Below are 26334 nucleotides of genomic sequence, written 5' to 3'. Positions count from 1 at the left end.
AACGTCTGATTTCTTTAAACTTAGACTTAATTGATAAGGGTAATGACTGTGTATAGTCCTTCTGAAGAAGCTGTGGCTCTAACAAGGACTTTGTTCTTCCTTCTAAAAATATTCTGTAATTCTTAAAAGTCTGTTGCCTTTTTATTAATGTTTACTATAAACTACCTTGAGCTAGAATCTAGCTATACAATGATAATTTTTATACTTTCAGGTCCATTGGGCCACGGCTTGTGTTGAGAATGACATTAGGAGCAGAAATTAGTAGCCTGCTGAAGGCTTGTTCACACACAGCATCAGGCCGAAACCTTTTGAGATGGGACCTGTCACCAGAGCAAATCAGAACCAGAACAGAAGAACTAATCAGGAAGACAAAGCATGTATATGACAGCGTCGGGATGCTTGATATCAGAGAAGTAACACATGAAAATACTGTACGGGCCTTGGCAGATATAGAAGTGGAATATGCAGGTTAGTGTGTGTTTTCTGTGATTGTTTCCATGGGATGTTTCATCTGCACATAAAGAAACACTGAGAAAGGATATTTGTTGCTTACAGTTGTGATCCATGCTGTTCTTCTGTAGAATGACTGTAGAGGCCTCTGAAGGGTCCTCTGGTCATAACTGCCTTTCAGGATCTCTTCGCACTATGTAACGATGAGCTACAAGGTTCTGATGCTTCATTCTAGAGACAAAAATAAGGATTAGCAAAGCTGTGCTATTTATGTCTTTGACACATCCAGAGAACTGCACTGGTCACCTGTTTTCTTTTTGAATGTGAAGCTCCACAGTTACCTTTTCTTTTCCAGCTGTGTGCAACCACTGGGGGACAATGTGCAACAGTGTAGACTGCAGTGGCTGTGGTATGTGTAGTACATTCAGACCTTCCTAAGCAGTGCTTTTTTCAGACACTGCAGAATCTGAGGCAAGCAAGTCAAATGCAACAGTGGAAAGGTTGGTAAGAGCGGAGAAAATGAGGTGGTTAAGAATGGGGGAATTTTTGAGTGCTTTTTTGAAAGAAGACTGCTTTATTTCCTCATTTTCACGTTATTGCCTGCAAGGCCTTGAAGAATCCAGGGAGACGTCTTGGTCAAACAGTCCCATGAAGATTGTTCTGAATGAATTATCAAGACATGCTAATACATGGATGGATTTTAATGGTCAAACACAGGTCATTCAGTTAATGTGTTAATAATTGTCAGTCAGAGGAGATGAGGAAAAAAGAAGCATATGTGTTGGGTGGCTTTTTTTGGAAAAACTTATAAGGTGATGGCTGCATGACTTTCACAAAGTAGTGTAATAAAATGTCAAATTCTCTTAAATCCTCTAAGAAAAAAAAAACAGTAGTAACAGAAGTGTTGAAAACAGATACATTGTCTTGGGGCAGAATCTTCTCCTGTTAAAAAAAAGCAGCCTGTAGGTCAAATGATTGCACTGTAATGTTAGCCTGGCTTTCATATTATTAGCACTACAGTTCAGGCACATCCAGTATAACTTGATGGGAATTGATGCTGGCAGAAAGACTGAGTAATCTTCATCCAAACAGCTTCCTGTCAGATTAATTTTTAATTGTACCAGTGTACTTGGTGTAGTTATTGTAAGCCCTTTCACTGAGGTATAAAACTCTATGTTTTAAATTAAATCAGAAGGAAAACCTTACGTTTCATTCAGAAGAGAGTGGCCATCAGCTTCTCAGCATAGCCACCAAGACTTGCATCTTCCAAGACGTACTTTTTTCTCTACGTGCTATTGCAGTAGTAGGTCGTATTTAAGCTTTTAATGGTAATCTTCAAAGCTCTATGTGAAATTATCAAGATAAAACAGCCCATGGCATCTGATGAAGATGTATGATCACGGCAAGACTTCTATTAGAACCTTGGACTTTTGAGGGTTGTGTCTCCCTTTCAAATGTACATGGAAGGCCTACCCCAGTAACTGGAACTTACTATCTGAAAAGGCACAGATGGCAACAGGCCTTGTATTTCACTTGGAAGCCACTGAAACTCAATTCATCATTTTGAAACATCTTGGCATGAGGACAGGAGCAGGGCTCGGGGGGGAAACCTCCTATGGACTTCAAGAACCGTATGCCCATGCATGCATTCCAAAGGTTTCTGAAAGGCTGAGACAATCTCAGGGCTTGATAAAAGAACTTCAGATTATATAAAATTACAAAGCTTTAGACTGTCCTAAAATGAGCTTTTGGGAAGGTGCAGGGGAGTGCAATTATAGTTGGTTTTGAATTAATTCAACTAGTCATAACAATTAATTTCTGTTTTAGATTTTCTATTTAAAGTCACTATAAGATGCAATATTCCTTTAGTAAGCAAGGATTTACTTAATTTCAAAAGTGTATTTTAAAAAAGTAATAGTACTGAGCTTTCAATCTCTAGAAGTTAGAAATATATAGACAGCATCTTCTGTGTTTTCCGTATTCTTTCTACTAAAACACAGAAGATGGGGGATTTGACAATGTTCTCATAAAAATGTAAAAATAACTTTAGGACAGATGGACCTCTTTGAAGATTCAGAGCCTTTCACTTTAAATGCTAAGAAGGAAGCATCTGTGCCAGCTATGAAAAAATGTCAGTCTTCCCTTGCAAATTGTTCATCTTTAAAAAATTTAAAATTTTTTCAGAAATTATCATATTTATACAACTTCCAGTTGATTTCGTAGAAGTAAGAAGAAGAGATAATTTGGCTCAGGTAATACACAGTTTCTCTAAAATGTTTATGGGTTATAATGGTGTGCAGTTTTGACCTTTGACCTGTTCATTTTTACATTATCTGTAATCACTTTGCTTTGGGACTGATATCAAGTGTCATGTTGCTTTGGGTGCTTGTTTCTTATGTCATCTATAAGTACAGAAGGGGGGAACTTCCTTGTCCTTAAAGCATTCATAACCTTCTGTGTAAGTGTTTATTGCCTTTTATTTAAACAGTGGAAAGAAGCATGTTGGATTTTCCCCAGCATGTCTCACCTGACAAAGAGGTACGCTTAGCAAGTACAGAAGCTGACAAAAAGCTTTCTAATTTTGATGTGGAGATGAGCATGAGAGAAGATGTGTTTCAGAAGATTGTTTATTTGCAGGTAAATCACAATGACAATATCTTCATAACTTGTGGAAATGTGGATAAATCTCCAGCAATGAAAAACCTCTCTAAATAAGTTAGTATCTCCAGCACTGTTCAAGATCCCTAGCACTGTGTGTTTTCCCTGTGTCCCTACCAGTCAAACCTTTCCCACTGAGACACAGCCGTACAAAAAGGCTGCAGTTCCACAAAGACTTAAGTGTGTAACTTGGTGCTCCTACTCTTTGCCTCTGATGTCTAGGGGTGTGTATGCTTCTCTCTTCATTTCAATAATTTTGACTTGTCTAGTCTTCCAATGAGCTGCTTCAAGGAGGCTAAACTAGCAGAAGGAAACCCATCAGGAAAAATAAAATTTATTGGGTTTTACTGGCTGAGCTCCCTAAACTGGTTTGCCTTACCAGGGGGAGAGGAAGAAAACAGGCAATATAGCTATGTGTCTAAGTTGGCTTATGCTGCTTTTGAATTTGTGTCCAAAATCGTGTTTTATTTAAGTTGTTGAGGATTTTAAATTTTAAAATTGAGCTTTAAGTTATGAAAGTTAATAAGAATACATTACTGGGAGTGACTTCCAAAACTGCCTCTTTTGATCTGCTAATTATAGGCAGCTACTCTGTATACTCCTTATATGTTGCTTAAGCCTCAAAACAAAACTAAGTCAAAAGATACATTTATTGTTGAACCCTTTTGTGTTTCTCTTTAGCTTCCCTTTTAATTGAGCACCTACAGGAATGTTGTGTACTTCATTTATACTGTTTCTTTTGTAGCCCAAACAGGAAGAACATTTGCTCTTGTTCAAATGCACATAGTGACGTTTAGTAATAATTTTCCAAAAGTGTAATTTAAGGTTAATTCAAAGAAGTTATCTAATGTGAAAACTAAAATATATACACTTGTCCATGCTTCAGATGTGAATCTTCCCTTTCAACCCCAACAATTTTTATAACCTTGTGATGCTGATAGTATATTGGAGCGCTATTTCTTGGAGTCATTTGTGCTTTTTGCAGCATTGATTGGGAACCACAATAATATTTGCAGCACTGTATTAAAGTCCCTTCTGATGCCATTGTCTTCTATTGCTGGGTTTTCTAGGCACATTTTCAAGTGTTCTTCTTTAGCTGGTTCTTGTTTATGTGTTTTTGGAGGTATTTAATAGCCCCATTTTGAGGACTTTCTGTTGTGTGTTGGCAGACAGTGCCTTATGTTGATTTTCCCCTCCCCTGCTCTGTTGTTATTAATTAAATGGTTTTATATGTATTTAGTGTTTGTTGGGACTTTTCCCACCCTCCAGTGTAGTATACACAGATACATTTAGGTCTAACCTGCCATAGCTCTGTATTTATCTATTTCTAATTCACAGGAATTCCTGATAGCAGCTAGTGAAAACTGATTACTATTATTCACTAGCACTACTTATAATATTTTTGTTTTAAATCTTTTAGTGCTTTCCTACTTCATTTTCCTTTGCAGCAATGCTTGGCTTTTATAACAGTCACAGTTGTTGCTTAAGTATTAGGTTTTTTTTCGAGATTTTTCTTGGCTTAACTGCAGCATACAAGCATATTTTAGCATTAGTTTTCTGGAGATGCAGCCTCTGAATGTATATCAACTTCATAGTAACTATGGAAGTAGTAGCAGTTTTTGCTGTAGAACAGATGCGAAACTGCTAATAGCACCAGACTCATCAGGTCTTGCTATTTCCAAATCACAAAGTTCTTGTTAATTTATGCTAAATTTCTCATGCCTTCTTCTATTAGAAACTCTTAGGAAAAGCCAGGTTCCAGGAGCACATTAAAAAAAACAACACAGGACTTTCACCAACAGAAGTGTTTTGCTGAAGTCGCTTTATCAGTTTAAGTAAGCCAGTACAACATTTTGATTATGTCAGATTTTCATGGCTTTACTGAAAATTTAGTATTTCAAGTATATGAATTCGGTTTCATGATACTGCACAGGACCCAGATTAAAATGCAGTGAGAAGAATAAAGGCCCTCACACTGCCATTATTTTTATAGTAGAGTCAGTCCACGAAAAGATGAGTAAATCTGCATGATCTCAGTGACATCCTGAATGGTTTTGCTCTCTTTAACGAAGACTAAACTTTTCTAAGTTAACAACTGTTTAGTATTCTTTCTAAATTCTGCTTTATTTAAGAACTGTTGATGGTGGAAGATTTGTGAGGGATTTGTATTTAATTAAAAACAAAAATTGAAAAAAATCTAGCCTTTTCCCCCACACATTAGGAGAAAAAATTCCTGCATAAATTTATGGTTTTGAACATGCTTCAGATCTTATTCTTTATAAAATGATTATTTTTTATAAAATAATTATTCTGTATAAAACTTCTATTTTGAGGTCTGAAGCTTGGAATTAAGATGAATTTGGTAGTGAAACTATCATTTTAAATTTTATTAATCCTAACATCTGCACATGTTGGCTAGCAGAGGCATGCTTAAGAATGTTGCCAATCTTCTCCACCCACACACCCTCGGGAAACTCAGCCTGGTGTAAACAGCTGCTGCAGTTTTTGTTCATGATATTCCAAGTAGGTTTTGTTTCTTACTCTGCCTGAAGATTTCTTCATGGAATAAAGTAGCATGATTATCCAAAACAAGTATGAAGTGGTATATAAAATCATCAACCATGACCATTTTAAAACTTCTGGAAAGTTCAAAAATGTCATGTGTGTAGCATGTCTGTTCTGGAAATTGTACATCAAAGACACAGAGGATGACATAGATCATCCTGACCAGACCGAAGGTTAGAGATGACCACAGAGCACCCTCGGTTCCTGTGTCGGTGAAGCTTTATGTGTTTCCTTATCCTTAAAGACAAGACAAGTCTTTTTAAATGTGTATCATCCTTGTCTTAAGCATGTCTGTGACACAGATAAACTTCACAAAGGCTAATATTAAGACTAGAAGCTATTCAACACTGATTTCTTTTGAAGTGTATGGAGAAATGTATAGTCATCAGGAGAAGGATGAAGAACACTAACTTAGTATCCTCCTCCTTTTTCCCCGATGAATCTTTCTCTTTTTTAGCTTTAACAGGATCCAATATTCATTGGCTTTAGGGGCTTAAAATTAGTGTTTGTGAATTGCTTTCTGCCTGAAATCTTTGCTGGGTTTGAAGCCATTTGATTCTCAGGAGCATGACAGTTCCACATGTCCGATGGAGAGGCTAAGCAATCCCTCCTAAATAACTCAGTGACACTCTTCACAATCATCTGCCCTTAACTGTTACTGTAATAAAAGCAGTGTCTTTTTATAGAGAATAGAGTCTTCATTTTTTAATTCTGAGCCTTTCTGTTCTTGATCCTTGCAGCACACTTAGCACAATATAAAAGTTAATGTAGTGACAGCATCTGCATTTTTCACTTCTGTAATTTTGAATTCATGCTTTTGCTATCACACTAGTCTTAGATCAGAAAAAAAGAACCCTGGAACTGGGGCTTGTCCAGTGGAAAAAAAGAATATGAAAATTCAGATTGTTACCTATATTTTTGTAGTCAATATCACAGCATTGAAACCCCTAGATGTACTGCTTGGTAATATAAGGATCTTCATGAAGCTTTAGAATTTCAGGGACTATTCCTTGCCAGAAGCAGAACAAGCAGCCTGAGTGTCACAGAGTGTAGAGTAATGGCATTGGTTTTGTCTTTGTGTTTGGAAATATTGTGCATGGTTTGCCTCACACATTTATCACAAATGAGGAGGATAGACTTGCAGAGGACAGAGGGCATGATTTTCTTCCCTTCATTTCCTCCAAAAGGAGATTTCCCCCATTTAAAAAAAAAAAAAAAAAAAAAAGTGACAGCTAAATGCTGCAAAAAAGTTGTTGCCACGGTGAAGTGTACACTATACAATCACAAGGCTCACTCGTTGACTTTAGCTGTGTGGTGACCCATAGTAGTTAGATCATCCTTTCATGAGTCGATAGATTCTTTTAAAAATTGCCTGAAAAAATACTCATCATTCATTGTATGACAGTATTGGTAAACTGAGTTAAATCTGCCTTTGCTTTAGAGAAGCTAGCTGATCACAAAGTGAAGTGATTGTAGTCTTACCACAAAGTGACGTGATTAGTAATTTTTTTCACTGGACTTAGAAATTCTTGCATATGGGCTATTGGTGTATGCATAAGAGCTTTAGTCACAATTGTATTAATACTCTTTTTTTAATGGCACCAGTGACTCTTCACAGAGTAAAAACAAAGCTAAACTCTTCTATGGTTCTAAAAACCAATTTCCACTAATTTTTAGTCAGGGCACTAATTTTTAGACACAGGAACTAATATGCAGGGCCATGGTGGGAGCAGACAGTGTTTATGTGTTGTTACATTGTTTATTTTTAAACAACAGTTGGGAAAATATCTGCTTCAGAGTTTTTATTCTTGTTTTCTCTCAGAGTACAGCTAGGTTCCTGTCCCTTATTTTTTCTGTTTAAGGAAGAGATGTAATTTGCACTGCCAGGTCATTAGTTGACAGCTGTACACAGTTGCGTAAGTCTTTTTACAAAATTTGCATATTTCAACATCTTACTTTTTAGAGATGCTAGTCAAAAATTAATTATATGTAGGTAAGCTGATGAGAGGGTTATTAAGGCAAGTCAGAGCTAATTCCAACAGCTTCATATTTGAAGGCGAATTTAAATAGAGTATGTCCATTTTAACAAGGGCTGCAAGTTACTACCTTTTTTAAAATGTTCACTTTTGAGTTTTTAAATTTTCTTCAGATGTTAATTTTTAAATGATAAGGGAAGATAGAATGTGTACAGCATTATTTTCAATATAGGACAAAATGGTAACTTTCTGAATTGAAGAGTTATGCTGTAGTCAGTGTGAAGGAACTGATCCATGTTCTGTTACAACTAGTAACAATATTGGTTGCTTTAGGAAATGACCTTTCAAGAATATTTGTAATGGCAAACCCAGGCATAGAAGTACTGTTATTTTTTTGTCACTGATTGATTTGTTCTCAGAGAACATGTATATGGTCAAATTTTATACCATCTGATAACCTTCAGTGACATATCTAATATATGGGGTTTTCTTTAATCTTTCTAAGTTTTAAGGTGCGGTGCTACCTTCTAACACCGATTTTATTCAAGTACGTATAAGAAAGCTATCTCTACAGAAGTTTAAGAATGCTCTACTATAAAGTAACAGAGCTTGCTGTTATGACAGCATGTAAATGTGCTGAGATAGGTAAAAGAAAATTATTTTAAAACCATGCTACATTACTGTAAGAATACTGTTGTATAAGGTAACTGTTTGTGGAAAGTCATTCACATTAAATCTGGGATGTTCCTGTTTTTGCTGTGGTGATATCTAAATAACTCTGTTCAGACCCTTTTAATGCTTGGTATATTTCTTACACCATGTTCTACATTTAATTATTCTATACTGTCATTTCAGCAAACCTCTGATCTTGAAAATGTAAAGCCTGAAACAAAGCGATATCTAGAGAAATCAGTCCAAGTGGGAAAAAGAAACGGACTCCACCTTCCTGAAGAAGTGCAGAATGTAAATACAGACTATTAGTTTATAAAGCAAAAGTGACAAACTGTTAATGGGATGAAATTGTGGTTGTAAAGCTGTACTAAGCATCTATTTGAACCTTGTGCTTTTGGACCTGCCCAATTACTGCTCTGATCCTAACTGTTGTTAGTTTCAGATCCATCGTTTAAACTTAAATCACCCTAATGTTCTTAAATTAATCTATTAAATACCCATGGTACTCAATGGATAGAGGTGGTATGCATCACCTCTCTTAGCCTTCCAGAGTAAAAGAAGCTTATCCTGACGAGTTTTGTTATAAATTCTGGTTATAGAGAATGCTTAAATTAGATAGATTCCTCTCAAATGTTATTTGTGAGTCCACGCTTCAGGAGAATGTATAATTGCTACAAAGACACAGATATTATAATTTCAGTTATTAACCAGTGTTGTAAAACGTGTCCAAGATTTCAGCATTTTGACTAAAAAAAAAAAAAACAAAACAAAACAAAAACTTAAGGTAGCTTAAAGCTGCACTGAGACTTTTGGTTCCATTAAGAGAGGATTTACTCAAGCATATAAAAATTCTGAGTGCTGTTATGTAACAGTCTTGATTTATGGCTCTTGAATAGACTTTAGCCTTTGTAGAAAATACTTATTCTTCATCCACGTTCCTCAGTTAGTAGGAACAGTTTCATCTGTATTTGCATTGCTTATGGGTAACTGATGCCTTTAAAGAGATTTCGAAATACTTTGTAAGTGAACAATAATTGAATTGTGTTTGAGTGAAAACTTGGCTAATAATAGTTTTTGCCAAGTTTTCTATTTGGTTTGTGTTCTTCCACTGGTAATTACTGTGTTTATGTGAACATGACAGTAAGGGGTAGAGACATGCTGTGAGGTGTATTAGAAAACATTTCAGATAGATAAATATCAAGATTTCTGAAAAAGTTTTGGAATGGTCATACCTTGCATGGGTATTCCAAAGAAGTGTTTTTCAATAGGTTGCATGCATTTTTAAACCCTTGATTCTTATGTTGCACATAAAATTGTAAATTAGGCTTTTTGTGTTAGCCCATAATGCTGTTCAGAGAATGTGTTTATGTGTTCAGTCACCTCTGGGCTGAGAAAACATTTCAAATGTTGTTGGAGTGATGGTGAACCAACCCATGGTTCATTGGCAGCAATATTGCTCAGAATCAAAAGAAAGGTAAAAACGGAGGCTGAGGCAGAGTGAAGTAGGATGCTACCTGCAGTGTTTTCTTGCTCAGTGCTGGTATTCACTGCCATCTAGTAGAGAGCCCAGCTGTAAAAAGTGAAATACTATTCATGCAGAGGATAACAATTGCCAAGTTTCATTTGTTTTTTCACTAAGTTCAGTTTATACTTGATCCAGGAAATAAAGACGATGAAGAAAAAATTGAGTGAGCTGTGCATAGACTTTAACAAAAACCTGAATGAGGAAAACACATTTCTTATATTTTCTAATGAAGAACTTGGTGAGTAGTATTCTTCTCTTTCCATTTCTTCAACCTTCCTGTTTTACCGGAGTGATCAGTTTTAGCCCAGTGGATGATAGTTGGATCAAGGGAAATTCTGTTTTCCAGTCTTCTCTGGTTCCTTTTCAATCCTTCCCCAAGTCAGTTTAGAATTACCCTTTGCAGGCGTTCATCATCTCTTCATATATTTGTGCTTCCTGAAGTGTTTGTCTTGCATCAAGTTAGCATATCTTTCCTACATTTTTCCTATAACTTTATTCTTTTCTGCTTTGTTTCCCAGGCAATCCCCAGTATATTATATACACTGCAGTTATTGGGGAAAAAAAATCTGTCCTGCAATATGTTTTAGCTATTTCTATCATTTAAACTGATGTAGAGATTTCATGTGACAGAGAATTTGGGGATTCATTTTCTGGAAGGAACGTCATAAAATGTGCTTTAATAACAGCAGAGATTCTTTTGTGTCATATTAGTTTTTTATCTGGTAGCCTTACATGTATTTCTGTTTTGCTCACAAGTGTTTCCAATTCTTATTTGGCTTGTTTGTGATTTGAAAAAGTTTTAGCAAGTAGTTGTAAAAAGGGAGATTATATTTCCATGGAGATTTCTGATGTCAAATTAGATTGCATCAAAACAAATACAACGATCTCACAAAAAGAAGGTGGAGTAGGTACTTCTGATAAACATTGTCTATTAAATCATGTTCTGTAGAAGGCCTTCCTGATGACTTTATTAAAAGTTTAGAGAAGACTGAGGAAGACAAATATAAAGTTACTTTAAAGTATCCCCACTATTTTCCTGTCATGAAGAAGTGCTGCATTTCGGAAACCAGAAGAAAAATGGAAACTGCCTTTAACTCGAGATGCAAAGAGGTGTGTTCTATATTCACTGTTCTACAGGGTACTGACAGAGTTCAGAAATGGAGCTAGGCATTCAGATGTTAGATTTGTGTTCTGTATATCGTCTTGTACTGAGATCAAAACTTAATCAGTGTGATCTTTAACAGTTCCTTGCTCCAGTGTATTCTGATGTCCAAAGGTCTTAGAAGTTTATGATCTGCCTCTTGTGTGTCTGCATATTTCAATGGTGCTGTAAATATAACTAGGATTTTCATCTTTTGCCAGATTTTCCTGCAGTGTTCTGCAGCTGCTTACTGTCACTTTCCTCCCAGAGAGGGATATCTATAGCTTCTGTTGTACTTTAGGATTCTTCAGAATGAGAAGGGTTATTTAAACACACATTTGAATTATGAAAAAAGTGTGAGTAAAAGTGAAATTAACGCACTGCGTATAGATGAGGATTTTAATTAGGTGTTAATTTTTTATAAAATATTTAATTATCTGAAAAATAGCTGGAAACGTGCCTTATAAAAAGGCATAATTTCACAAATAATTTGATACTGATGAGAATAGACACCTAGACAGGTACAAAAATAATGAAAAGGAGAGAAAGCACAGAAGAAATGTCATTCTGGTGCTTGTACCAACCATTCATTAGAGAACAATGGCAAACTTGAGCTTCTGTACTTGAAGTGCTGGGAAATGTGAAGAGTACGAGATAAACTAAAATGGCACCAAGAACAGAACACTCTGCAGGTCAGCACACTTAAGGGATTGGCTGTTAGAACTGTGGGACAGTCTTCCAACCTAGTGCTTGAAAAAAAGTTTTTTTCCCTAAGAAAACTCTTTTCCAGAACTGGAGGTTAACACAGTTGCATTTTCATCTTCCCAGGGATCCTCTACCACATTTAGGTCAGGGCCTGGGGTTTCTGTGTTTCAGATCTTCCTCTGACTGCTACTGTCAAAGCGGCAAAAGGAGGAAATTTGCAAACAAGGTTTGAATGTTGGCACAATAGGTTTGCAGTCTGTCCTCACCACTTACAAGCAATTAAGCCTGCTGTCAGCCATTTCCCTGCTGTCTTTCACATTTAAATGATTGGCAAAGGAAATAAACTCTTTGCAACAGTCAAAGACTTGTTATTACACTAAAAGGAAATTAAATCTTTTAGTGAAAACAGATATATTATAATAGAGAGAGTAATGACCCAGATGGACTAGAAAACTAGCTACCTACAATCAAATGCTGTGACAAAAGATTACAAGCCATTATTCTATATTTATATCTTAAAGTGTTTAATTTTACATATTTGCTGTCTCTTATCATTACAGACATTATTCAGACAACTGTTTCAATATTATGCATTTTCTGGTTTCACTTTACAAATTTGCTTCCTTTCTGTTTTAGGAGAACACAAAAATTCTGCGGCAATTGCTTCCATTAAGGGCAAGAGTGGCAGAGCTTCTTGGTTATAATACACATGCCAACTTTGTCCTGGAGGTAAACACTGCGAAGAGCACAGATAACGTAACAGCCTTCTTAGGTTTGTTCATATTTATAAACAATACTGTTATATTTGGTATGGCAACATAGCTCCTCAGCCAAGGTAAATTTAAATACACAGCTGTGTCACAGAGTCCATCATGTTTAGATAGGAAAAGAACTCGCTGCTGCCACTGTTCTGGCATTTTTATTTTTTTTTTTTAGACCATAGCTGTACAAATGCAAATTGCTCCAAACCAGAGAATCACAAGACAAAAATCTGAAAATAACTGCTTTGTGACAGCCAATATAGGCAAGCATTTATGTCTTTCTCTGCCCCAAAATGCAGTTATCCTAATTTAGAACCAGGATAACACGTGCAGCTTAATCAATTTCATCAGTTCAAGACGCTGCGTCACAGTTGCAAGTTTTCATTCCCTGAGGTTAGCTGCAATTTTTTGTGCGTCTGTAGACTTAGTGTCTTTTTCAGATAAAACTGCATCAAGTATAATGAAATATTACAGTATGTGATGATGTAACATCCATGAGCTGAATTTAAAAATTAAATCTGGAATGGTAGATTAAATCTGGAGTTTAAAAGCTCTTTCCTAGAATTTGATTTGAAAACAGATATATTGAAAATTTTAAACCAAGCAGTCGTCCTGTTGACCTCAGTGGGTCTGTTCTTCTGCATAGAGTTGACCTCTACCTTCTGGAATTATATAATTCCACGGAATACTATGTGTTCCTTTATTACTGTGTCCTAACAACAAAAATCCTAAACACTTAGGGTTTTATGTCAATATATCGTATAAATAAACCCCTCAAAATAACTTAGTAGAGCAATAAAGTCTGTTTGGTGGTAGTGGGCTTTTTGTGTTTATACGTCAATAGAGAGGCTCAAATGTACCTTTTCCTTCACCTGTAGTTCTGCCACTTTTCTTCTGTTATGGTGAGAGCTTAGCTCCATGTTTGCCAATACCACTTACCTGTATGTATGTCAATGAACTTAGACTTGATTTTGATTTATATTTAGGTGTTAGACTCACCCAATTTGTTTAATACTTAAAGTAGTTTGGACTTTATCCCTGGTATTTTTGTAATTCTAAATGTGCTTATCTAATACTTTGTTTTTTCAGCTAACACACCTTACAAATTTTAGAAGCCATTGTTGTGACTAACTTTTTACAGTATAAGATCATATACTTTTCATAAATATCATGTTTCAGGGCAATTCTTATAAAGGGGGAATGTTCATCAAATAAATTGTCAGCTTTAATTTAGCTCTTATGATAAATCCTCAGCTACAAGCTTGACAGTACGATTTACTCTGCTTTGTTCATCTATATTCATGTTTCACATCAATGTTCATAAACTGGCCTTTTGGCCAGGAAAAATAGCATTCTGCTTTATGACATATTCTGAATTTTGTATCATATGAGCTGCAAACAGTATTTCAGTCATGTAAATGCTTATAGTGCCTTACAGCCTACCTAGAAACAGGAGTGGCTGTCCCTGAATTTTACACTCTAGATGCCCATAGTAAATATTAACCTTAATTTTTATGGAAGAAAAAAGTGTCTGGTAGTCTACAAATATAAGAGAATAAGTGCCCTATGTACTATGGGAGTCTGAATAAGCTTAAATATTTTATATTCAATATATTGGATTCATAGTGCTATGACACTTTCTTGTAAAAAAAATGGGATCTAATATGCAGTGGCTTTAGCAGACTAGAAGCTAGACGTCATATAGCAAGAACTCTTTAGTTTCTTGTTCTTTTATAGGACTTTATCCAGAAGTAGTTGTAGTCTGGCTGTTTCTGCAGAAAACACATCAAGAGAACTGAGATAACATAAGGTAAAATAAAAGGCTTCAAGCAGAAGTGTTTAGTGTTACTTTCCATTTCTGATGTCTTTGAAAAAGTCTAAATTTACCAAAACCCTTCATTGCTAGGCTCATGTGAACTCTTGTACTATTTATGGCATGCCTGCAATTAAAACTCATTTAGACAAGAAAGCAGACGGTTTGCTTGCTGTTAGTCAAGTAACTGAAAACTCTAGCATCCACTCTTGGGGCTTGTGCTTAAAGTTATGAGTGTATTTTGTAGGACTACACATTATAGTAAGGAACAGAGAAGTTGATTCCAAGGCAATCTTTGTTTCAGATGATTTGAGTAAGAAGCTAAAGCCATTGGCTGAGGAAGAAAGAGAATTCATTCTAGAATTGAAGAAAAAGGAGTGTAAAGAAAAAAAATTTTATTATGATGGAAGAATCAATGCATGGGATCTTCATTATTATATGAACAAAACAGAAGAGCTGAAGTACTCCATAGATCAAGAAAACCTGAAGGAATACTTCCCAATTCAGGCTGTTACAGAAGGCTTACTGAATATTTATCAGAAACTGCTGGGACTTGTATTTGAGCAAGTAGAAAGTGCTCATGTTTGGCATGACAGTGTTACTCTTTATACAGTAAAGGATAATTCAACAGGAGAAATGTTAGGGCAGTTCTATTTGGACCTTTACCCCAGGTAATTAAAATGTTGTGGTTACTTGTGTGTTTAAAATTGGATTGGTCTCAGTGAGTTGCTGGTGTGGCTGAAATTAAACACATTTGGAAGTATTTGTCCCACTGACAAGACTGTTACTGCGCTCCTTAAGTTATTCTCTGGGCTGTTTTCAGATTGTTTACACAGTTGTTTTTGTTTTTTTTTTTTTTTTTTGAGTACTACTGCACTTGTTGGTTTTATCCAGTTTATGAAGCATTACTACTTTGTCTAGTATTGCAGCCTAGTCAGTTGTCCATAATTTTTTGCCTCTGTGAGATTTTCTCCTTCACAGAATCAAAGAATGTGATCTAACTGTAATACTGTGCTTTACTTTTCATTTATGTTGAACCGGTACTTCAGTCTGATCTCTGGAGGTCCTCTCCAACCCCTAACATTCTGTGATTCTGTGATTCAGTCTGTTCAGATCAATTCTATTCCTATGTTTCTAGTTTCTCCCAATTCCTCATTACACTTTGTATGTGCATTTTGTATCCTGTTGTCTGTACTGCTTGAGAAAATATCGAACAGATCTGGACCAAGCAGAGATTCCTGTTGAGCACACTTTGAAATGTACTTCCAGTTTGATCTCTGTAGCTCCCAAGCTCTCTCTGCGTTCTTCACAGCATCCTCTGTGTTCTTCACAGCATCATGTGTGTTCTGTCAGAGATCAGTAGACTAGACTGATTTGACAAGATTTATTCTTAGTTAGTCCTGTTTGACTGTTTATCACTTTTTTAAAAAATTAATCTCTAATAGTTTATGCATTGGCTGATGCCCTTTTTTAATAAAAAATTGTCTTCTCTGCATTAAGAAAAATAATTAGCACAGTAGTACAGAAATTGTTCTTTTTAAGATAGGCACGTTGTCTCCTTCACCTGTTTGCCTGCTCCCCCCTTTCTGCACATAATGTGAATTGCTGAAGCTCTTTGATAGTAAGACTCTTCTGAAGTAACTACATGTTTAACTACTCAGGTTTAAGATAAAAAATTCAAACTAATTTTTCTTTAAACTTTTAAATCATAGTGAAAAGGCAGTAGACTCTGTTCTTTTGTCTCCTGTAACAAAATTGAAAATATTGTTTCAGAGGACAGAACCTCACCCTTCCTCTTACAGTAGCAGTTTAAAATAGAATTGATATGTAAAGTATACATACTTTCAGTATTTGAGTAAAAATTAGGTTCTTGTAAATGCTGCTGTGAATCTTAAATGGGTGTGATTAACTACTGATTTTTCAGCCATTATGCTCTTATCAGGATTATAAACTTAGGGAGTTTTGGAGGTCATGAAAAGATTTATTTCATTTTGGGAAGCTTTAAGGAGACACTGACTGATTGCCCCTGTTCTTGAATAGGCTTCGCCATTCTGGTGAGCAAGCTTGTGGTTTGAAGATAGTCTCTGATATATTTTCTTACACAGAGAGGGAAAGTATGGGCACGCAGCATGCTTTGGTCTCCAGCCTGGCTGTCTTCTCTCCAACGGCAGCAGGATGATGTCTGTAGCTGCTCTGGTAACCAACTTCACAAAACCAGCATCAGACAGCCCGTCGCTGCTGCGGCATGATGAAGTAAAGACTTACTTCCATGAATTTGGTCACGTAATGCATCAGATATGTGCACAGGTTAGTGATGTTTCAATTCCACTGTAAGACTAACTTCTTTCTCCATTGTCTCAAAGCAAGGTATGTCTATTTTGGTGGTTTCTCATTTTAGTAAAGAACATACGCAGTTTTCTGGTTATTTTTAAAGTGGCAGGTTCATGTTTTGTTTTTTTTTTTAAAGTTTTATGTAAAACTACAGCAATGAGTACACCTTAAAAAAACCATCTTCATAGGAACATATACTTTTGCATTTGCACCACACAGGTACCTGTGATGAGTGAATAGGTCTATGTGTAAGGTAAAGAAGGTGCTCAGTGATGTCTTCTGTTACAGCTGTCAGAAAACTTTTAATTACTTCTAGTAGTGTGTTGGATATTAGAAGAAAAAAAAGGTTGCTGTACCTAGGAATGCAAATGAATACTGAATCCAGATCACCTCCAGCATTTTGTCATCTAGTACTTTTGAGAGCTACGACTCTTGACATCAAAAGTATAAAACAGGTCTTGCCTGAGCTATTGTATTTTCTGCTCTCCTTATCTGATAGTCAGGGTTCTCACAGTGACCAGAAAGAACTGCAGATCTTGCATTCAGAAGTCAATAAAGTTATAAAATTGCTGGTTTCATTTTTATTTGCATATAAAATTGATTCTGCCAGATGATAAATTTATTATTCGCCTGATGAAGATTTTATGTTTCAGAGACACACAAGCTTCATTATTAATTCACAAAAAAACTTTTTTCTAATTATCTATGAATCCTGACTTTGTATAACACTGCTTTCATCTTCTTTATAAATAAGTATCAAATAATAAAATCAGAGAAATATGACACACATTAGATTTTAATTCTTGGCCCTGATCCTAAAAACTATGACTGCAGAAATAAGTCAAGTAAGTAAGAAACTCATAGAAACCCATATATTAAATTGAGAATGAAAAAAATGAAGTTCAAGCAAACTTCTGAACAAGTAACTAAACTTGCTTAACTATTTTTGCATCATGTTGAAGTAAAAAATATTATTATTTGTTCATCTTCACTTTAAGACAGGCATTTCTGATCTCAAAAATCAATATGCAATTTGTTAGGTGTTTATAAATTAGACACATTCAGCACTGGTGCAAAATTGTCTGGAACCGTTCAATAACCAGTGAGGAGACCTGGGTGTTGAAGAGCCCCTTGTGGGAAGCACAGCCATGACAGTTCCAATGCAAACGTACCTACTGTGCTGTGGAACTGCAAACAGGTCAGGGAGGTCTGTGTTCCAGTTCTCTCTCCCACTGCTGGGGTGGATTCTGTGTGCACAGCTACCATGCTTACTGCTGTTATATTATATGCAAATTGTTATTTGCACACCTGCAAGTGACTTGTTAGTCCCACATAAGGACATCGTGTCCTCTGGGATTTGAGTGTGGAAAGCACAATAAGCACATCAGAACTTGACATTTAAAGTGTATGCAGGGATCAGGCTGGGTGAGAATCTGTGAGCTGCTGGTAACAGTCAGCTTTTGGAGGCTGATAATCCCTGTAGATTCTGGGGGGGTCTGCTGGAAAGTCAAATACCAGGACAGGGAGGGGATCCGCGTATGCTGATAGACAGGGAGAGCTACTGAAGTACCTTACACTGAATGCCTTAATATTTTTTGTTATCTCGGTGTGGTTCTGTATGAGTAGATGCAGGTACCTGGAGGCCAACAAACTGGCATTCTTCTTGCCTTTTGCTCTAGCCGCTTCTATCACCCTTTCTTCCCAGATTTTCTTCCTAGCTTTTTTTCATAGCTGCTATTCAGCAAAGAACAGTAAGAAGGACGAGCCTGTTACAACTATGGATTTGACTAACCCACGAATGTAAATGAATGTAAATGTTCTTCTCCTTTTCTGCTGTTCTTCTGAAGACATGAGAGACTGATATATGCATGTGACATATCTGTCAGTTCAATGTTATGTCCTATATTATACATGGGTGTTTGTGTTTTGTTGTTGTGGGGTTTTTTTTGTTCTTTTGGTTTGGTTTGGTTTGGTTTTGTGTTTGTTGGTTTCGTTTGTTTTTTTTTTTTGCTTTTGTAACCCTGTAAGGAAGTAAGTTCAAAAGCCAGTAGTCCTGTGGGCATCTATTCCCTAGTGGAAAGTGGAACTTAAGAACATCTCTAGTCCTTAGAGAGGGCATTTGGAAGACTGAGGATTCTCTTTTTATTTTTTTTTTTTTAGCACTGGACATGTTTAGTTAGAATGTTGCTGAGAAGAGAAGAACAATAAAATGGGATTGGCAAGAGAAAATAGACTTATTACAAGGACAAGTGTGGAGTGAGACCAAGTAATTTGTGTTCACATTTGAACAACTCTCTTTCAAAAGTGACTGTTTCTTTTTAGAAATATTTTTGTTTTGGAATATATTTTAGTGGAAGATTTTTAACTGTGCAGGACTTCTCCTACATTAGCATTCATGGGCATGCTTTTTAAACATGAAGAGATCAATGATACTGAAGTAAAAAATAAAGCTCTAATGTGTTTGGCTTTCAGAAGGAAGATTTTCCTGTCAGTGGTTGAGTGTCAGATTAGGAGACCTTTCATGCATTATGTTGCTAGAATTAATTTATTTCAGGCCATATATTATTGGCTCAAAAAATCATGCTATATGTTAACCATATACCTTATGAATGGAGACAGAACAAAGCTTGATAGGATAAGTTCATCAAGTGTAAGCTTTGAATCAGTGCAGTAGACTGTAATACAATAAATTATTTTGTAAGTGTGTAATTGGAGTTTATTAATTTACTTTGTAGGAGTATAACTAAATTTTATAACAATGTACAAGTTATATCATTGTCATTAAGACAACACAGAAGCAGTCATAACCTAAAAGGTAGAAATCTATAATATTAAGAAAACTGAAGTACAGTTTCATACCAGTAGAGAATGCAGTAACTAACTACTGAGTAATCTATATTGCTGCTTGGTAATAGTCTTATATATGAATTTTTGTCCTCTTTTTAAAATTCATGTTTTGATTGTTATTGTTGTTGTTGACCTGTTCAAATTATTCCTTTTGCTGGAATTGCCACTGAAATTTTTGCATCTGCAGGTTTATATTCTGCTGGAAATCCTGTCTTCTATATTCATGTAATACAATGGCTTTTCTTTTTAGACTGATTTTGCTAGGTTTAGTGGAACTAATGTGGAAACAGACTTTGTAGAGGTACCTTCACAAATGTTTGAGAACTGGGTGTGGGAAAAAGAACCACTACAGCAAATGTCAAGACATTATAAAGATCAGAGCCATGTTGGAGACACTCTCCTTGAGAAACTTGCTGCTTCTAGACTGGCTAATACAGGTATCACTCTGCCCTCTCTCCCCACAGCAGACATATGTAAATGTATAATCTTAGAAATGGGTGGGAAACATTAAAGACAAATATAACAAGCCCATGACATTTCTTCTGTGTCTACACTTATCACTGTCTTTCTGGGTTTGTTTGCATGTGTGCTACCATCGGTAAAGGCTTATGGTGACAGGTTACCACTGTTTGCAGGAAGAGTAGCATCTCTGATTTTCCTGGCTACCCACAGGACTAAAATACTTTTGCATTCCTCTCCATGAGACTCTTTTACCTACCAGCCTGGCTCATTTAAAATTGGGAGTAGAGGAGAAGGTTTTATGAGACTGTTTTTTTTCTGTTAGTCCAGGGCAGGCTCTGTGCAAGAATACAGTATCACATTTTCTATCTGTATCATCTACATTTGATTTGCACATGATACTTGGCAGACATGAAAGTAATTTGCAAATTTACTGAACATGCGTAGCATATCCCAGACAGAAGTGTTGTAGCCCAGCATTGCTCAAATGATGTTCCTCAAATAATTGCTGCTCCTGATGCTCTTCTCAATCCAGAACCGTAAGTCCATGTTCTCTACATTCTCAGCAGATATGCTGTGTACCCAAAGTCCAAATATTTTTCTCCTTCCACGTCTTGTACCAACTTATACGTATCTCCAGACAAAAAGTGTACTCTCATGTCATCACCTGTCATCTCATTGTTATTCTGTCACTCTTGCCCCTCTGCCCCTGTAATTTGGACTCCCCAAATATTACCCATTTATGGGACAATTTGTGCCATTATGTCTTACCCATTTGTGGCACAATTTGTCAATAAGACACAGCTGTTTATTTCACACTGCTTCCCTATCCTGAACAAGAAGTCCTTATCCTTCTGGCTTGTGCAGGCACTGTAGCTACATAAGCATTTAGTCCAAGGAAAGGTTTCCATCCTGTAGCTGCTTCAGTAAAGCCTACAACAGCTGCAGCAGCAGTTCTTGCTGTTCTTGGAAATGTCTTAGGGTAGCTACACTTACTACCATCTGTGCAAGCCCTCAATGAAATGGTGTGCAGGAAATGAAGACAGATGAAAACATAATTTAAAATACTAACATTTGCTTTTAAAATATCTGCTTTATTTTGCTTCTGATCTGTGAGGAAAACACCACTTGAAAAGATGGAACTTATAATGACAATTCCTTTATTAAAAATATGCCTCTCAACTTTTTGTAATTGAAGCAATGTAGATGGAAATTACATAACTCCAAGTGTTTTCTACAGTTAAACTCTAATAGTTTAAGATTGATGTTGAGATCTTTGAATGAAAGGTGCTAGAGAAACTCTGGCTACTTTGATGCTAGTTAATTAAATGTTCTTATCCCATTAGGCCTTTTAACCCTCCGTCAGATTGTTCTGAGCAAAGTTGACCAGGCACTGCACACAAAGCCATCTGTTGACCCAGCAGATGAATATGCTAAATACTGTATGGAGATTCTAGGAATACCTGCCACCCCAGGTATGTCACCGTGAAGCTTTTATACGGACTGTCCAAATGGTTTGATTAAACATAGCTCGCTTTCCCAATAGTGCTTGGCTTACAAAAACCCAGTAGTTGTTGTTTATAAAAGAATCTACTTTATGAAGTTGAAAAAATTACTTCAAAACTTCAAGTGGTCTTACTGATCACTTCTGGAGGAAAATTAAGGTAGAAAACTTAACCTTTTGCAGGTTATCTTTTCGAGTGAGATGACGTGGATACCACTTTAAATATTCTATGACATTTATGTTAATTGTGAGTTTTCTTTGTAGTCAACAGAATATGGCTAATACCTTGAGGCATGCTCAGACCCTTTATGTCAGAAGTTTCAAAGTAGTTGATACAAATTCCTTATTAATTTGTCCTTAAAGTACAATATACATTAAAAACAAAACTCTGCATTTCTTTTAAATACATTAACGGGTATCTCCTTTTCAAGGAACAAATATGCCAGCTACTTTTGGGCATCTGGCAGGTGGTTATGATGCTCAGTACTACGGGTACCTGTGGAGTGAAGTGTTTTCAATGGACATATTTTATAGCTGTTTTAAACAAGAAGGAATAATGAATCCAAAGGTAAGTGCTGAATACTTTTTACTGAAGACTTTTGTCACACTTTGTCTCTGAAACCACATGATCCATAGGTATACAAAGGTATAAAATGTTAAGTGCTTCTGTACCTGTCAAATTCAGATCATCAACATTAAAAAGTGTGTAAGTAACTTAATTACTTTAGAAAATCATCTTAAAATTTCCAAGAACACTAGGATTTTCATACAATTCTTACATAGTCATATATTTAACATTATGACATTTTTAGGATAATGTATCTTATTGACTAATGCCTTCCTCTTTAATTTTAGACTGAAAAAACCTATTGCTCCATTGCAAGAGCAGATGCGTGTTTTTCTGCTGAGAAAGCTGTATGATAATGGTGCTCTATTTCCATTAATAGTATCTCAAGTGTGTGCTGCTTTTATGTAGTTATTATTTAGAAAACTGAATTTATTTTGAGCTTTCTTTTTTACAGCACAGCATAACTTGCACATTTTTTCCTCTTTTGTTTTCCTCCCAAGTGGCTTTTTAAATTCAAATCTTTGACAGGTTATAGATTTACTGGACTTTTTCTCCCTTATGTAATTCTCCAGCCTCTTCTGCCTCCAGCAGAGAGAAGGCATAGCTAGTGATGTTAGTCGTCGTGCCAATTTTGGCAACCTTTTTTTATTTTTCTCAGTTTACAGTATTAGACTTGTGAGTTGAGATGCTGCAGTTCTGTCTTGAGAAAGACAATTGGTTTTCCTGATCCTTTTGTCTGTTTTCTGGACTCAGCAGCCAGCACTAATTCTTCAATAATCGTATACAAGAAAGAAGTAGAGAGTAGAAAGTGCTTGACTTTCCTGTTCCTCTCCTGCCTTCATTCCTCCCTTTCCTTATCACAGCAACCATAACTTCTAGAACTGTCCCTCCCTCTAGAGGGTGGAGAAAATAAACAAGATTAAACTTTGACCTAGACAAAGAGAGGAGTCCAAATAGGATAGGGGATAGAGAACTGAGTCAGAGTTTAGGCTAATAAAACCAAAAGGGGGTTTTATGGAGAAAATCAGCCAACTAAATAGATGTGATGAAACTTTTGAAAGTCAAGAATGATTTTGAAGTGCTAGGGATTCATGACAGGTATATGTGAGAAGAAGCATACCTGCCTGTTCAGTAGGAGTGTTGTCACTTGTAAATAAGAGCAGGAAAAAAGAAATGGCAAGCTAGAGAATAAAATATCTTTTTAATAAAACATTGTTCATATGGATCTTAAAAATGGCATTTGGGAAGGGGTAGGACTTGCTGGAGTTTTTTAACTCCTAACACTTGAGAGAGCAGGAAATGGATGCTGCTGGTGCCAAGTTTGTGGGACTTTGTGTCAGCTCTGTTCTGACACACAGCCCCCTCCAGTGTCATCATTGACTATTCTTCTGTCAGCTTTACTCCCTACTCTCAAAACTCTTTCATGGGTGACTGAATAGTCAAAACCCTAAGCTATAGTTTGCCAGAATTGCTCTGCATCCTTTACTTCTCCTGAGGGATGAAAGTGCCTTTTGTTCTGATTCTTTTTTGGTGGGGATTTTTGTTTTCTTTGTTTGTGTATGGGAGACTTTGAGAAGAAATTGATTATGCTGGGAGTGAATGTTTGCTATGGTTCAGCTAGAAGGCAACTAGAGCCTCTTTTAATGTGAAATCTGCTATCCAGGCTAAGAAGTAAGGAAAAAAAATTTATTACAGGGGTGGGTGGGGGGGTGGGGGTGGTTGCCACTCACTCTCTAACATATGTGTGCACACACATACTTTGCTTGAATGCTGATATGAATGTAGGGGCAACTCTGTGGGGATTTTCCCTCCCTCTTTAGAGGGATACCATCTTCAATACCATCTTAAATTGTTTCGCTTTCAACTTACTTTCTTTATTTGTCTTCCATGTAAGTGTAGTAGAGTCCCACAGGGTGGGACAAACAATCTTTCATAAACAAATGCTAGATACCAGAATTATTTTTGTAGCTACTCATATTTCATTCTGTCTAGATGGAGACTCGTTTTCAGGACAGCTGGAAAGGAAAACCTTTATGCTATTATGACTGGGGCTTTTAGAGATTTGGCTTACCTCTTCCTGTTAAAATAAAACCTGTCTTCCTGTTTTAAGCAACAGTTATAGAAACCAGTTTCAGTGACTATCTATAAAAAGTCTTCAGCAGACATTTAACTCTAACTTAACTGGTCATCACACTCCTCAATTCTTGCACATTAGGTGAACTAGTTTCCTTTGAATGAAGCAACATGCTTGCTCTGGAGAAACAGCAAAGACTCAAGTCTACTCAAAAAACACTGTTAAACTACAAGGAACAATATCTTCATTTGCTGCTGATGTTTAGAAAACTAATACAAGTAGTGAAGCAGTGACACAAATAGTCAATAGCAGTGCTTCAGTGATTTTTTTTTCATTTTATTTTTTTCCAGCTGTAATTTAGACAATGCAATTGATAATGCAATTAAGTTGTGGAAGTCCATCAGTTAGAAAGACCTATGCTTATTTTTGCAGTAACACCTATAAGGAAGTGGAGTGGTACTTTAGTCTCATAGCTTTGACATGTGGGGTAAGTGTATATGTGTATATACACTCACTAAAAGGAAGAACATTGCTTGCTTCAGTATCAGAAGTGTCTGGAACATCTGATTGAAAAATAGTATCTTCTCATTAATAGTCATGTCTCAGAAGCCCAACATTCTCCACATATGTTCTTTAAAATATGGCTAGTTGTTAAGAAAGTCCTCATTACTTACTGTTGTCTCAGAAGCTTGGTTCATTCTGTTTAAATCCATTCCTTTTGAAGTAATGTTTCTTCCTGAAAATAAAACCAGAGTTAAGTGTTTTTTACTTTAAGATACTTTAATAGGGGAGTTAGATGTGTTTGTATATATCATACATACTAGTATACATGTAAGATGTATATGTGTGCCTGTCACAGTTTAGGGTCAGGGCTGGCCCCAGACCTATAATAGACGCTCTGTTAATCCCACTTCTCCCCCATTATGGGAAGAGAATGGGAATAAGGGAGAGAGACTTATAGTTTAGAAAGTAAAACAGCTTTTGTGAAGATAATAATAAAATTGAATATATGCAAAACCAGCATCAAACCCAGTCACCCAATGGCAGTTACACCACTGTCACCAGTGATGCTATGGGGCAGGCCCTGGGGAAAGTCCTAGAGTGGACTCAGCAACAGATGGCAGTGGGATACAGGAACTGGATCCTGGAACTGGATTCAGGAACACATGGATCAGAATCAAGGGCAGAACAGACAGCGTCCTCCTAGAATGACGGCCATTGAAGACAAGGAAGTTGACCCCTGTGATCCTTGAGCTTTATACTGAATATGACATACATGGAATAGGTCAATTCATGGTCAGTTTGGTGTCCCCTGTCCTGTCCACTTCTCCCCGCAGGTGCAGCCTTTTACTTTCTGCACCTCCACCGTGGCACACAAGATTTAGCAGTGACCTTGGACTGAACAGGAGCAAGTACAAGCAGGACTTCCTTATTCCTGCATACCAGTCCTTGGTAGCAACTCCTAGCCACCACGTGTTGTCACTGCTAGAAGCAGATGCTGTCTGCAAAAATGTGCAGTTAGTTAGCTGAAAGACTGAGCTGAAAAGTAAAATCACTGAACAGAGTTACTTCTGTTCTTGCTGAGACCAGGACAGTGCCATGTTGTTCCTCAATGCTGTATGTTGTGTCTGTTCTCCAAACAGAAAGACAGAGAAATCATTACTTAAGATAGAATGGATGTTAGATTCCATTCTCCTGCCCGTCAGTCATGGAGATAATCCATCACTGAAGACTGTGGGAAGATTATGCTTGTATTATGCTTTATAGAATGTCTTCCAGACAAGTTGTGATTGTAGATTCCAAAACGGTGTAAAATTACAAGAAATAGTAATTCTTTCAGAATGGGTTAAATTTCTGCTCTTTTGAGTTCTTCCAGGCGAAGATACTTGTAGTATATCCTGTTTTCACGTTAATAAAAACTGGAAGGAGAGAAGGTGTTTAATGATGAACAGATTTTTAAATACACAACAAATACAGAAAAGAAGCAGTTCACAAGATAAAAAGTACTAACATTCTGCTTTACCTTTTATCAGGCTGGGATGAAATACAGAAGCCTCATTTTGAAACCTGGAGGATCATTAGATGGGATGGATATGCTACAAAATTTCTTGGAGCGTAAACCAAGCCAGAGGGCTTTCCTATTGAGTAAGGGATTATCTGTTCAGTAAAATTAAGGTTCCTTGGTAATGGTGTATGAGTAATTATAGTTTCTTTGTAATGGCATGTACGTATGGAACGAGTTGGAAATGTCAGTGTATTTCACGTCTTAACTATGTATCACTCTA

General features: G+C 36.5%; 1 protein-coding gene across 1 annotated transcript; it reads left to right on the top strand.

Annotated features, from left to right (window-relative positions):
• The first annotated feature begins 210 nt into the window (after positions 1 to 210).
• On the top strand, positions 211 to 26334 carry NLN (neurolysin (metallopeptidase M3 family)). The gene is made up of 12 exons (XM_008937869.1): positions 211 to 468; positions 2939 to 3087; positions 8505 to 8612; positions 9982 to 10084; positions 10796 to 10956; positions 12329 to 12464; positions 14571 to 14937; positions 16372 to 16573; positions 19695 to 19881; positions 21250 to 21378; positions 21839 to 21975; positions 26083 to 26334. Exons 1-12 carry the CDS (start codon positions 240 to 242, stop codon positions 26215 to 26217), a joined length of 2043 nt encoding a protein of 680 aa, XP_008936117.1. The 5' UTR covers positions 211 to 239; the 3' UTR covers positions 26218 to 26334.

The sequence above is a fragment of the Merops nubicus genome, unplaced genomic scaffold (assembly GCF_000691845.1).
Source record: "Merops nubicus isolate BGI_N331 unplaced genomic scaffold, ASM69184v1 scaffold12433, whole genome shotgun sequence".
Classification (NCBI taxonomy): domain Eukaryota; kingdom Metazoa; phylum Chordata; class Aves; order Coraciiformes; family Meropidae; genus Merops; species Merops nubicus.
Note: the sequence above shows the minus strand (reverse complement) of the source record. Positions and strands in the feature narration are given on the sequence as shown.